The 14,898-nt window shown below is 35.7% G+C and overlaps 1 protein-coding gene across 1 annotated transcript in view; it reads left to right on the forward strand.

Moving 5' to 3' along the window:
• LOC114065196 (protein O-mannosyl-transferase TMTC2-like) overlaps positions 1-14,898 on the forward strand; it is a gene marked incomplete at its 5' end in the record, with an annotated part of 90,521 nt that overhangs the window by 55,593 nt on the left and 20,030 nt on the right. Inside the window, 2 exons of the mRNA XM_027898895.1 lie at positions 6,174-6,288; positions 13,178-13,241. Of these exons, the coding sequence (XP_027754696.1) occupies positions 6,174-6,288; positions 13,178-13,241 (179 nt within the window). The remainder of the gene's footprint in view (positions 1-6,173; positions 6,289-13,177; positions 13,242-14,898) is intronic.

The raw sequence follows: 14,898 nt of genomic DNA on the forward strand, positions 1-14,898 counted from the left end.
TCCCTGTAGTTTATATTTTCATCATTAATCTTTTGTTTTAGTGAGAGCTTCCAGTGATCCAGATGTGGTCACAAGTTCAGTCATCAAGTCCCAAAGGTTTGCAAGTTAATATTTTTTCTCTTTATCTCTGATCATGCTCTGGATGACATCCAGGGTACATTTAGCAAACTGCAACAGATAAGTTTTTCAGACAAAGAAAAAGGCTAATGAAGTCTTTTCCAAGCCAGTGCATATACTGATATTGCAGCACCCACTGGCTTGCATAGTGTTTCTAAATATTTTATTTGCATGGAGTAATTTTCTCCGTGGGAACCAATTGAAGGGATAAAGTCTCCAGAATTCTTTCCAGCAAGAAACCAAGAGAACAGGTTTAGATTAAGATGGAATGGCATATAAAGAGCAGCAAAATATGAAATGCCACTACCATTTAGGTGATTGTGATATAAGTTGTCTTTGTTTCTCCTGTCACAACCAGCGCATTCAGCAAGATACTGTCTTAACAGGCCTGGAAAGCAGATTTTTAAACATTCCCTTGCTCTGGGAACTTCTAGTTCACAGCCAATGAATCTGTTTTGAAACTCTTAAAGGAAACAGTTACATTAGGTCATGTCTGTTGACTTTGCATCTTGCAACATTGATTCAAGACCTTAAAAGCTTTTGAAATCAACTAACAGTCAAGGTCTCTCCTCATTTCTTCCACAGAATGCTATTTCAGTTTTCCATTTAGAAATCTCTGGTTGCATGTGCTCTTTTGCTCTGCATTGTCACAGCAGTTGAAGTGCAGCAGACTTCAGTGATGGATCTGCTCATGCCACTGAGGATAGATTGCATATATTGCCCCAAAAACTTTTGGTCAAATAGGGAGTCAAAAACACTGTTGATGATGTACAAGAAAAAATAAGTTTAAACAAGGCTGCAGGTACAGAATTCAGCAGATTTAATGCTATTTCTGATTCCTAGATGATTAGGGAAAAATAACAAAGGATTGTGAAGTATTGAATCAGTTATCTGCTGTCAAAGGTCTTTAAAACCTTTTAACTCCACATTTACACTCAACTCAGTGCTAGCTAGCAAGAAAGGTGGAAAATTCTATTAAAAAAAATAATGTTCCAGGCAAAGTGTTGCTCAAAGTCACATTGTAAGATGGACTACGGATTTCCCACTTCCAGTTTAGAAGAATAGTAATGAAAAATATGCTTTCCTTGAAGAAGGAAAATGTGGGATTAAGAGCTTCTAGAAGGCTATTTTCTCAAAAGCTGGTTCTGATTCCAAAAAACAATCAGGCTACCATAATTTATATTGTTGGCAAGAGTTAGAATCATGACACCTGCAATAGGAAAGGTGGTGCTGGGCAGTGTCTCACAGAACATGAGGTTTTCCAGCTGCCTGTCAGAGGAGAAAATCCTACACATAAATTTATACCCACACAAGTGGTTCTTGGGGCTTGTAGATCATACCTTCTGATCCACCTTCAACACCTTGGCACCCTGCTAGTGCCCTTCTCTTGGGAAAACATATCTTTATGGGTTTTACAGGAAAAGTTCAGAAGTCTACTTTTTAATGAAGAAAGTGCAGCAGTAAAGTGCCAATCCAGTTCATTCTTGTATGAATTTAGTATGTCATAACAAAAGGAATGGCAGCTAATGTTTTCAAAATGGTATCTCTCTACTTCGGTGCTTTAAATTAAATTGAAATGTGTGAATAAAATTAGTATGCCTTTCAGGAGAACTTGGCAAATCAATTCTCAACCGCCTTGTACTGAGTCTGGCTTGGATAGTGTTTTATAGCAGTCTGGATGATGCTGTGTTTTGGATTTGTGACTAAAATCGCCTTGATAACACAGCAGTGCTTTGACTGTTGCAGAATATTTCTTGAGCAGGGTCAAGAATTTCTCTTTTTGTTAGTCTGCCCCAACAGAGAGTAGACTGTGGATGGGCAGGTCATTGGGAGGGGACACAGCTTGGACAGCTGACCTGAGCTGGCCAAAGATATAGATATAACAGACCATATAACATCATGTTCAGCGATAAAAACTGGAGTAGAGAAAGAAGAAGGGTTTTGGCTTCTGAGGTGGCTCTTCATTTGGAGACTGGCTAGGCATCAGTCTACATATGAGAAGTGGCAAGTGATTTTCTTCACTGTGCTGTTTGTTTGGTGTTTTTTTTCTTTTCTTTTTTTCTTTCACATATTAAACTGTCTTTATCTTGATGAACAAATTGTCTTACTTCTGTTTTTCTTGTTTTTTCCCATCACTCTGCTGGAGTGGGTGGGGATGAGCAGGTGCGTGAGTGCTTGGCAAGGGCCAACCCACCACACACCTGTATGCTCAGGTATTTATTTTTCCACTAAATTGAGAAGGTTGCAGTCAATTATAGTTATGACCCATCCAAACAGGGAAACACTTGATCAACAACCACTGATGAAATCACCTCTACTCAGGCAATGATTAAGGCAGTTAAGGGTTGTTCCCCTCATGGAGTCATAGAATATCCTGCGTCGGAATGGACCCAGGAGGATCAGTGAGTCCAATTCTTGACCCTGCACAGGGGAGGCCCAAGAATCACACCAAATGCTGTGCTGTCCACATGCTTCTTGAACACAGAGAGGCTTGATGCTGTGACCGCTTCCCCTGTTCCAGTGCTCAACCACCCTCTGGGTTAAAAACTTTCTCCTGATGTCTAACATAAACCTCTCCTGACTCAGCTTCATACCGTTTTCTCAAGTCCTGTCTCTGGTCACAGGAGTGAAGAGATCAGTGCCTGCCTCTCCACTTCCCTTGTGAGGAAGTTGTAGACTGCAATGAGCTCTCCTCTCAGTCTCCTCTTCTCCAGGCTGAACAAACCGAGTGACTTCAGCTGCTCCTCATATGGCTTTCCCTCTAGAATCTTTACCATGTTCATAGCCCTCCTCTGGATCTCTCTAAAAGCTTTATGTCCTTTTTATGTTGTAGTGCCCAAAAATACACACAATATTCAAAGTGAGACCACACCAGTGCAGAGTAGAGGGGGGCAATCACCCCCCTCTCAACTGGCTTGCAATGCTGTGCCTAATGACCCCGCTGGCTGCCAGGGCACTTCTGACTCATATTCAACTTTCCATCAACCAGGACCCCCAAGTCCTTTTCTGTGGCACTGCTTTCCAGCATCTCATTCCCCAGTCTGTATGTACATCCAGGATTGTCATGTCCCAGGTGAAGAATCCGGCACTTGTCTTCATCAAACTTCATATTGTTAGTGATTGCCCATCTTTCTAATTTTTTGAGGTCTTTCTCTTGGGCCTCCCTGCCTTCGAGGGAGTTAACAGCTCCTCCCAATTTAATCTCTGCAAACTTACTTAGTATTCCTTCAAGTCCTTTGTCCAAGTTGTTTATGAAGATGTTGAAGAGAACTGGTGTTAAAATGGAGCTCTTTAAGGGCTTGGGTGTAAAGGATGATGCAGTTGGTTTCAGTAGGGTGTATCATCTTCTACCTACCCACTCAGCATGAGTTATTTGCCACTGTTTTTACCACCTCCAGTACAGGGGAGAGACTTGTGTATGGTAATGCACAGTCCTAGAAAACGAGAAGTTTTACTTGTACTTGACTCATGTCATTCAGTACTTGCAATTTGTTTTAGTTAAATTCCATAGTCCTTTAATAAAGATAATCCATTAATATGTTATATAAAATACTAATCCTGTTATAGAGACACTTTTAAAAGACCTAGTAGTAGATATATCTTTGGTATGTGTTGATCTTATTGACCTCTTAAAGAGCTAAGAATTTAACCTGATTTGTTGCTTAATAGTACTAGTAAACTGTTAGTATTGGTTGGAATTGGTTTTCAATAATGTTTTGTTTTTAGAAATTACATGGATGAAGTACAAGCATTTTACTGTTTAATAAAATGAATCTAAAGTAAAAAAAAATTTGATTATATCACGTGAAGTAGAATGTATCAATTACATTTAATTAAATAAGGGTAGTTATAAATTACTAAATTATATAAATATTTAACTATATACATATATAAAGCAAATTGTTAAATTACATAAGGGGTAGTTATAAATTTATGTAAGGTAACTTCACTGCTGAGCTTCAGTGTTAAAACTTCCATACAGAAAACAGGAAGTATATTTCTAAAGTTCTGCATCTAAAACCCTCTGAATAATCTTTTAATTGACAATAATAAGGAGAGGTTTATTCTCCTTATGTAATTAATTTTCTTAATGAGCAGTTGACATTATTTTTAAACTGTAAGGTGCAAAAAATTTTTCCTGAATTAAGTGTATATTTATTTGAAAATGCTCCTGAATGTTCACTGTCTTGAAATATAAAAACGTATGTCATCCTTTCCCCCCGGCTGGATCTATTAATAGTACATGCAGTTACCAGTGTTTCATTCTGCTAATTCAGAGCTCTCATTAACAAAAGAACCTTAATGTTAACAATTTATGGCTGGTTCACTTTAACATGGACCTAAAGATTAGGCATACTGCTTTACTTCATTTGTTGGAAGACAATTGGAATACTGGTTGGTCAAGGTTGTTTCAAAGATTTCTCTTTAAAGAAAATAGGAATTCAGCCCAGAACAAGAGATATGAACTGCCTATTGTAGTTGGTACATTTACTTGGAGAATTTTCAGATTCAAATCTGAATTTGTCCTACTACATATAAGGCATACCCTGATGTTGTACCCAAAAGGAGGGGAAAAAAGGAAAAAAAAAAAAAAAAAGAAATAAAGAGGAAGGAAATTTACAGCTTTTGTAAGTATTTGTTATCCCTTCATAAAAGAGTTCCATTAATGGTTCAACCCGTGATTTCTAATTCTGAAGACAAATTAATTTCCTGTGGTCCAAACTGTTCTCAAACTGTTTTCTTTTATGTTTTTCCTCTCTTTTTATTTATTTATTTACTTATTGTTCTGTGTGAGAAAACTTTTTTTGTAAATCATCTGTTTCTGGGCACAGTAAGCACAAAGCCTCATACTGCATCAAAATATAGCACGTATTAGAGTGTGGATGTAACTAAAGCAAGCAAACCTTATACTGTGAATGCAAGAAGGTTTTTACAAGAGTTTTGCAGATCTAAATAATTAAGATGTAGGAATCTGACTAAATAATCTTCCATCTCTCCTAAGCTGAAATGTATCCACAGAGAAAACAAAAAGCTAAGAAAGCTGTCTTTTATTGCTTTTTGTCTTGAGATTATTCCTTCTGCGAATGTCTTTGTTGTACCAAAGCATCACCAGACTCACTAGGCTTGTACAGACTTTGCTAGCTCTGGTTAACTGGATTTTTTGCATAAGCATAGAGCAAGCATGTGAGCAACAGGGAATGCATGGGGAAAGGAGGAAGGAAAAAAAAGAGAAAATCCCTCACCGTGAGAGGAAATCATTTGCTCCTGGCATATTGTTTCTGAAGAGGCTGGTGGTCAGGGATGGCATGGTGGACAATTTTTGGTTGAGTGATCTAACTTTATGAAATAAATTAAAAAGGGAAGGATGGGATGATGGAATCTATAATCACCATCTTTGAGGATAGCTTTTCCAGACATAAAGTTATGTAGACACAGAGTCTAGATGGCTGAAATATTATAAAAAGTTTTTGCAGAAATAACGTATTTACGGATTAGAAGTGAAAAAATCATTTAAAAGAGCAGAAAATGAGGCTGCTTGAGTACCTTCCAAATTTCTTTTTCATTTTCGTCAAAGGAAAATCATTTTTGTAGAGTTCTACTATATCTTATATGTTTTGTTTTGAAACTACTGTACTTCAGTTAAAATTTGAAATGTATTTCATTCGTAGAGGTTATTTATTTCAGTTTGTCCTGAGGAAGTGAAGATCAGTGTATAGGCAAAAGGACAAGTTATCAAACGGCAGGCTTTTTGGGGGTTGGAAGTTCTGTTTCTTCATGGCTGAGTTTTAGTCTATTATTCTCACTTTTCTTAAGTATGTTCCACAAATATGGTTATTACCTGTCATATTTATTGCATTTTTTCTGCATTGACTATATTTTAAGTATACTGAAATACAGAGCAAATCAACAAATAATATTGAATCTGAGACAACTGTTTGTTGGTTGGTTTGTTAGTTTGCTGGGTTTTTTTTGTAATTTCTTTTCCTAACTGTACTGTCTGAAGTATATTATATCAGTTATTATCTCTGGGCTCATGTTCATGCACTCCACTGCAGGTCAATTCCTCCTTGAAGAATCCCGCCTGATAGAAGCAGCTGAAATGGCAAAAAAAGCAGCTGAACTCGATAATATGGAATTTGATGTTGTTTTCAATGCAGCCCATATGCTCAGGTTAGTGCTTTTACATATGCCTTACTTGATTTTCCTCTCTTATTTTGGAGGAAAAAAATATTTATAACCTTTGCTTATGCACGATTCTTTTTAAAGCCCAGCAACTCTTTTGAATAATTCAATATTACTAATAGGATACTAAGAACTGGAATGAAACTGTTGCAGGATTTAGCACTTTCCATTTCTAATTTTCTGTGTATTATCTCATAATTTCTTACCTTCAAAACTTCTGTGGTTTACAAGCATGTGATCCATTTTGCTTGCATAGACGAATAAGTGTTTCTTTTGTGATGAACCTTCTGCAGAATTTCCTTTCACCTGACTGTTAAAAATTTAGTGTGAAAAGATGAGACCATATTCTGTTCTAGATGTAAACAGAGAACATTAAAAATTTCTCTTAGTAGGGAACACTGCGATAATTAGAAATCTAGATATTCCCAGCCTAATAATGACTTTGAGACTCATAGGAGCACTAAGTTATACTCAGAATCTGTGATTTAAAATGTAGTCTCATATTTAATTCTGTTCTATCTGAATAGGATTAAATTTTAGACTTCTTTTTGAGCTTTTCAAGCTGACAGACAGGGTTATTCAGTAACATTAAGCTTCTATCTGTGAGCTTAACATTATCATTAAACATTACTTTAGTAGGTATCCTCCATGTTTATTTCTAGGATAACTATCCAATTATTGTCTGTTGTCCGCTTAACAGCTTTATTTCATTTTGATGATATCTAAGCGTAGAAAATGCATGAGAAAGGAAATTAAAAAAATATACTTCATTAGCACAAAACAGTTCTTGAGATAATTTCTCTGATGAAGATATCTCACTAGGCTGTTTATACTTTTAACATTTTAAATATGAAATTAAAGGAAAGGAAAATTGTATAAAAGAGAAGAAAAATGGTATAAAACAGATGGTAGAATCGGCTTCAGGCAAGTGACTTGTGTTTCAGAATTACAGTTTCTATATCATGATTTTGAAATAGCTCCAAAACACCTTTTGAAAAATAACTCTTACTGCTTGCAGATTAGAAAGGAAACCAAGAAAAATTATTCCCTGGTAAACAATAGCTTGACCTGACTCAGGTGTATGAGCTATTTGCCTTCCCCCTGATTATTCTGTGAATGATATCTCTTGAGACAGAGTTCAGTAATTTGAAGACAGAAGCATAGCAAGCAGCTGAATTCAGAGGGGTACAGAGAGTTTCAGAGTCCTGATTGCAGCGAGTGTGTTGTGGAATATAAATTTAGGTGGCCTGATTGTGTGTTTTTTAAAATGTGATGATGTAGTGTGATTCCAATGCTGTTTTGGAAATAGGTTTAATAAATCCCTCACTTTGTCTGTGAGCACTGAGTGAAGCATCCGAAGTCTTGAAGGCATGTTGGTTTACATCTGGATATGAGTACTTTTTTATTTTTAAAGTAACAGTAATACTGCTGTACTGCACATCAGCCATGGTTAACCTTCTTGATCTGATTGGGAGTATACTGTTTTTGGGGCACCTTGACTAGCATTGAGCTCAGTGATTCTAAGATGCATTCTCTATTTTTACTGTAAGCCAAAAGCCAAAACCTTAAGAAACAAAGAAAACTCCCCAAACCAAAACCCTTTAAAAAAAAGGGCCTGTTTTAGTTTAGCTAGAAACCATTGTGCTACTTTGGTCTAATTTTTCACTTACGTGCTCAGCTCTCTTTGTAATTGTCTTCCTAATATGCTCTGGGAGTCTGAAATAGTCTGGAGGATTTAGCAAGAGCGGGGTGGCAAAGTTAAATTCAGTGCTGCTAAGCATTTGCTTAAGAATTCCATGTGTTAGCATCTGACTGATTTTTGCTGAAAGGTTATGGTTCTGTTGTCTGTCCTTGTTCACTGCTCTACTTAGCAATTGATTTAAATATATGGCTTCTGTAAAACTTGTTGTACAAGGGCAATGTGTATTCATTCATTGGAACAGAGCAGCTACAAATCCATTTTGAGCCTGCAGGACTTCAGAAGCAGCTGATTTTCAGGATCTTTGGAACAGAGAGCTGAGGTGATACCAAGAGGAAAGCAGATACCAAGACACAAAAGAGGAAGGAAAGAAGGGAATAAACCAACTGACATAGAGTGACACAGCTAGGAACTGTGAATGCTAAATGCAGTCATAAATAAAAGGCTGTCATGTAGGTGACCGACTGCTTTTTAGGTACCCTAGAGAGCTGTAAAAACTGACCGGTGAGTAAGAATTTTGAATGAACTGCACAGCTGTAAGGTAGAAAACACATTATAGAAGTTCACAGAGCATGAAAATGAATTGACTCTGGTGAGCAAGGTGGGATAAATTTTAAAGATGTGTTGTGGACTAAGAGACAGAAATTGATACTAATGTGGATGATGCAAGGTTTCCAAAATGACTGCAGGATAATAACAGCAGCTTAGATTTTTGTATAGATTCTATTTTTTTTTCAGACCAAATATTCTACCCAGTGATGTATTTTTGAATTAGGAAGGAATTATTTTTCCCTCATCTCTTACTACTGTTTCCACCATTAGCCTAAGGAGTGTCACAAGGCTGAGAAACATGAAGACATTTCTTCAGCATCTCATGCGACTTCTTTCAAATTTGGTTTACAGCTGTTTTGGATGGAAACTAGTCACAATATTCCTTCAAAGTTCAGTTTATTTTTCTACTCTAGTGCTAAAATATTTTCCTTTTTTTTTAACCCCCTTACTCTCTCAGAAAAAAGAAATTAAATTAAAACACAACCTCAGTAAAAATTTACAACTTTTGAAAATTTTGAACTAGAATGCTGCAAGGTAATCTTCTTTTTCTTAAATTTGCAACAGAATTGTTAACTGGGTCTAAATGCAGTAGTTGTCTTTATAGATAGCCTGTTCTCAGTTTAGCAGTCACAGGAACTTCTGCTCCTCATGGCAGGTATTCCAACATTGCTTACTTTCTTTTTTGTGACTGAATCTGAACTAAAAAAAAATAACAACTGAGTTAGTTCTGTTTGCATTAGTGAGAGACCTCCCTGCTCCTAATTGCACAGTTATTTTTTTTTTTCCCTAAACAAATTCTGTAGCATACTGATAATGCAATGCAAGATGAATCAAGTAATCTGTAAGAGGGGTGGGATGAATGTAATTCATTTCTTTGCAACTGTCTGGTAACTTTTAACTTGCATAATACTTTCCTGTAAAATTTATTATCTCAACAAATTTGTTTCCAAGACAGCTTTCTTCAAGGGTCGTGCAGCTCTTTGGGTGGTTCTTAAAACAGTATCTGGTCACGTGGTTTACTTTTGTACTATTTCCAATGCTCTTACTTACAGGAATTTAAAGTCCTTCATAAAATCCTAGATACATTTTAGTGAAAAACAGTGAAGCATGTGTTTGTAATGCTGTACCTTCAGAGACTAAGCCTTGTATTAACAAGTGCTAAGTTTCACTTTTTAAGTTTTATACTAGGTGAGCTGCCATGAGCTAGATTTCCTGTGGTCTAGGAGAAGATTATTTTTAGAATGAGGGATGGCAGTGTGGTGACACTGCTGTACTAATTAGGAACAGGAAAAGAGCTTCACGTTGTCTTCACATGAAAACAAACTTAGGAAGAAGACCTATTTTCTTAAAAGCACATTTTGTAGGAATAATTAGTTTTTTCATACTTCTGTAAGTGGGTTATTCTGGGAAACTCCTATTACATGAAGTAACACCATGTTTGCTGGTGTTTGAAAACAAGTCTAAATTAGAGCAATATTACATGACATAGTCTTTGTTTCTCAGTGAATTTCTGGAAGAGTATTTTGGCTTTCCAGAATACACCAGTCAAACATGGACTGTAGTTGCTGACACAGTCTCATAGGCACAACTTCACCCTCTGTTATTGTCTCAGTAGTATATACTCATCCTTTAATTACTGTCTATGTGCTTAATTATATATATGTATGTATGACAAAGCATATAGTCTATATAAAATTTTTAAAGAAAAAAATGTGTGAACAGTTAGAGGTATAAAACCTGATTATGATTTTGTTGTGACGCAAAAAAATCCATTAAGAATGCCAAGTATCAACATGCAGTATTTAAAAATAGGAATCTTTGAAGAAAACTTCTTTTTAGCTGGGCTGACATCCATGATTTCACTGTAAAAATAATCAACAGTCTGAAGCCTTGTACTAAGCAACAGGCAGGTTAAAACTAACCCTTTCCCACTCATGTTTATCAACCTAAACCAGTCAGCACTGGTGGTGTTTTTCTCTTACAACAATATTTTTTCCAGTGATCAACATAAAGATTCAAAATGAATGTAAACTGGGTGTCAGGATAATCTAAGTGATGTGCTGTCAAAGCATGTTTATGAAGTGTCACCATCAGTCAGCTGGAACTGAATACAGGGAATTGGTTGGTCTGAAGGCTGAGGTTAAGAGATATGAGAGAATAAAAAGAGAAAACATTTTTGTACCTTAAAACAAGTTTGAATGCTAGTGCTAATAGGGGAAATCAGAAGTGTTTTCAAAGTCCTCATGAAAAGATTTAGGGTAGAGGTTGAAATATATCTCATAACTATGAAAAGGTCTCTGTCTTCTGAACTTCTCTTTGCTCCCTTTCCTTCCTTTCTGTTTTATTATCAATATTTTATCCAATATTTTACTCTAATGTGAATTATGTTACCTTTAGTACTGTCCTTCCCTTATTTGACATTGATCCAGAGCTCTTTACTGCTCAGTGGCATAGGGTTACTGCAATTTCCTACCTCTGTGCCTTTAATTTTTCTCGAGGGAAAGCCATTTCAGGGCTTAACGTAATGAATTTCTAGCTTAGATTTGCAGTGAAAATGGGATCCAGAATTCTGAAGCATCTTAAGTTAGGGAACTGATGTTGAATGCCCTAGAAACGGAACTGGCATTTTCCTGACCAGATTACTGTGTTGTGCATGCATTTCTAGAAACTGTTTTTAATGGAAGACTATACATTCGAAATGAATTCAACTTAGCAATTAATGATCCGTGTTCCGAGATGTACACACGAGAGGAAAGCAAGCCATGTATTTCCAATGGGCTAAAAGGGATTTTAATGTGTTCCACATTCACATGCCAACAACACTTTTTGGAGGTGAAGTGTAGCATTTGTATTTGCCTCCTGGGTAAGGCACCTTGTTTATTGTACGTTATTTCACCACACTCAGAAGTGCTTTGTGTCCTGACAGTTTCATAGGAACAGGGGGAAAAAAAAAAAAGCTGTGTAACATGTTTCATTTTATAGCACCTTGTTGTAAATCCTGAAATTCATAAGTATGAGATTATTTTTTTTCACTCATTTCAAGTGCTACTGATGCCCAGCAGGAGCGATTCAGAAGCAGGTTGAATGAATATTTTTAGACATTCAATCATTTCTAACCACTGCAACCACTGAGTAAATGATACATGTGAAAAGCAATTTAAAACAGTTAACAAGTATAAACCAGGTTCTACTTAGCAATTGTTACTCAGGAAGTGGTTTCAGCTTGCACAGGAATTACGTGAGAAACTTCAAAGGGATTGTCCCCTTCTCCTCCCAAGACCAATAGCTGTCAAAATGTATTGATTGGGATTAATTGACTATCATGTATTAAGTGGCTAATGTTTGAAATCTGGGTGGATAGAAACATAAAATTATAATACAGTTTGATTACTAAATAACTAAGCATGTAAAGGCTCACATAATGAAGAAGGTAAAATCTCCAGGCACAAGTGTTCAGTTGATTGATACTCTTTGAATTAGAAACTGTTCTCAAAAGAAGAAGAAAGAGGGAAAAAAAAATCAGACGGCCAACTCTACTCGGTGTTGTGCTTGTTTTCTAATTTTTCAGTTTTGTGTCACAGAAATGCATCTGTGTTATATAATCACATAGCAAACACAAGTATGCTGAAGATCTCCTGTCCTAACTCTCCTATGAAAGGACCTAGCTCTTCATAGGAAAAAAGGAAATAATTTTAGCAGAAGATATGTAGCCTGCCTGAAAGTCGTGCCTGGTTGTTCTTACAGATTTTCCATCTTTCTCATGACTTGCATGTGATCAACTGATACTCATTGGAATGGTAGACAAAATGAATAGTTGGAGGAAATTTAAGAAGGTGGAGACAAAAGAAGAAGAGAGGAGTTTGAGAGAAGAGATAAAAAGGGCCTGTTGAGACAAAAATGTGTTGGGATTTCTTTGGCAACAAATTGCATTTTCATTTGAAGATATTAAACTAAAAACTCAGGAGAAGAAATAAAAAATAAACTACTAGGAGCATGTAGATGCTGTCTATATTAGTAAGGAGAAGAAAAAAGGTTGAGCTGATAGTGCTTCAGGTACCTGGAAACTCATCATATTCTCCTGGGACAGGAGATCGAAATTTAAATCCCCTCTCAGAATGATGTGAGTAAATGTTCATTCTCTTCTGAATGAATTCCCTCAACCATGGAAATCTAGTTTTCAGAAATCATTGTATTATCTGACTTTTTTTTCCTTTTTTTTAACTGGAATAATAGTGGTTTTGGGGAGGCACAAAGTGAGAAACTGCATTGTTGCATAATCTACAGTTTCTGAATTTAAAGTATGTCTGATTACAAAAAGTGAGCCAGACTTTCCTCTGGTGAAGACATATGTCTCTGTTTTTGCCTAAGATCAACTTTCTGTTTTTCTTTTTAATGTGTACTAATATAAAGTTAGAACTAAAAAAGAAACTGAAGTAGGCAAAGAAGATTTGTGCTAATGGACATTCTGAACTATGAGAAAACTTCTAGATTTACATATTTTGTGCATTTTTCCTTAAACAGAAAGGTGGTTGCAATGTTTTGGTTTTATCTATGTTTCTTTAGATATGGGTTTTTTTTAACCCAAGGAAAATGAGATGTAACTGTTGGGTTTTTCTGTCCTGATAGACAAGCCAGTCTTAATGAAGAAGCAGAGAAGTATTATGAAATGGCAGCAGGATTAAGACCTAATGTAAGTACCTTCTTAATGATATCCATTACTTAAGTTGATGAATGTCCTATGGTACTGAACCCTTTTTGTTGAGCAGAACTTCTTGCTGGAGCATTTGATCTCTTGTTCTGCGTTATATATATTCTTTTAATGGTTAATTATTGGGTAGTCAGATGAAGCTGTTCATTTGTCAAACCAATTGCTATACTTTCAAGTTGCTTCAGTGAAGTGGTCTAGCAATAAGTCTTACTTGGCTAACATACATAGAAAAGACTTCTAGATTTAGATTTATTTATCTATGTTTAAATGTGTTAAATTTGGAAAGCTTTTCCAATTCCATCTATTTTCACTAGTAAAAGAGAATGAAAGGCTACTCTGTGATCCACTGTTTAAGGCATTTTAAATAATACATTTATTCCTTTTCCTCTGTCATGAACTTCCGACAAACGTTGTTTAACAAACTTTAAGATAATTTTGCCTCAGAGGTATTTATCTCCAAAGTAGTTGTATATTGGCAAAGAAATACTTGTTTTTTGAAATAGAAGTATGTAGGAGTGATAGATACTTTTTAAAAAGGGAAGTTCATTTCCAGTTTTATTGCATCAGGAACTAAGGAAATAAAATATTTTTTTACTTACCATTTTTTACTCAATGTTATATTTCTTTTCAATTATCTTCACATTTGGGGGGGGGAAATCATGAATATAAATGAGGCAGAATTTATTTCAAATACATGACATTTTGCCTATGCAATAAATCAAATCTAGGAAAATTCCTGTCACAGAAGTCTATAGTACCAAATTTGAGGATACATGTTAGCAAATTCAGTTAAAAAAAAAAGGGGGGGGAAAAACTATGGACTTAAAACAAAAGAGTTTTCAGATCTAAGAATCAAAAGCAACTCCAGCTAAGACTCAAAACAAGCTAACAAAATATAATAAAAAAACCCCAAAAAACCTATTCATATGAAATGACAGACTCTCTCTTAAAAGCTCTCAAAAAACTGTGTATTAATTCATTCTTTGTGAAATAACAATATAGACTTTGTGATTCTTTATGCTTTCAGATACAAGACTTTTTGTGTTGTTTTTTGAGTTTTTTTGAGAGGATACCATAATGTTGAAAGAATTCCCTCAGTTGTGTGCAAACTGGTACAAGTCCTCTTCTGTGATTCACTGTATGCTCAAAATATTTTTCAGAAACTCCAAAATAAGTTTATTGTATAAACCATATATGAATATGATTATATATGTGAGGTTTCTCAGGGAGCTTTGGAAGTAACTGACAGCTAGGTTAGCTGTTTATAATTACTGTTGATAAGTTTTACATGCTAAGACCAAAGTATTCTTTTTGAAGGATAAGATTGTCAAAACAGTTCATTATAGGAACTTCCTTCTAACTTTATTAGGATAAGCAAAAATCTAATAGATACTGGTGTTCAGCTTTCTTTTAGAGAGAATTTCACTTTTATGTACAAGATCACAGTTTAACTTTCTAGCTAAGCATGGTGTGCATATGGTTCAAGTCATTTCGAAAATATTTTACTGATGAAGAGTGGGAAGATTGTGTCAGTTTTCAGTGCCCGCATCAACTTTCTGATGACTTTACAAGGGCATTTCTCAAAAATGTAAACAAAACTAGAAGTAGTCATACATATCTCTCTTATTAACTCTCAAAT

Source organism: Empidonax traillii, unplaced genomic scaffold (genome assembly GCF_003031625.1).
Source record: "Empidonax traillii isolate 1590-97213 ecotype Southwest subspecies unplaced genomic scaffold, ASM303162v1 scaffold629:size373524, whole genome shotgun sequence".
Lineage (NCBI taxonomy): Eukaryota > Metazoa > Chordata > Aves > Passeriformes > Tyrannidae > Empidonax > Empidonax traillii.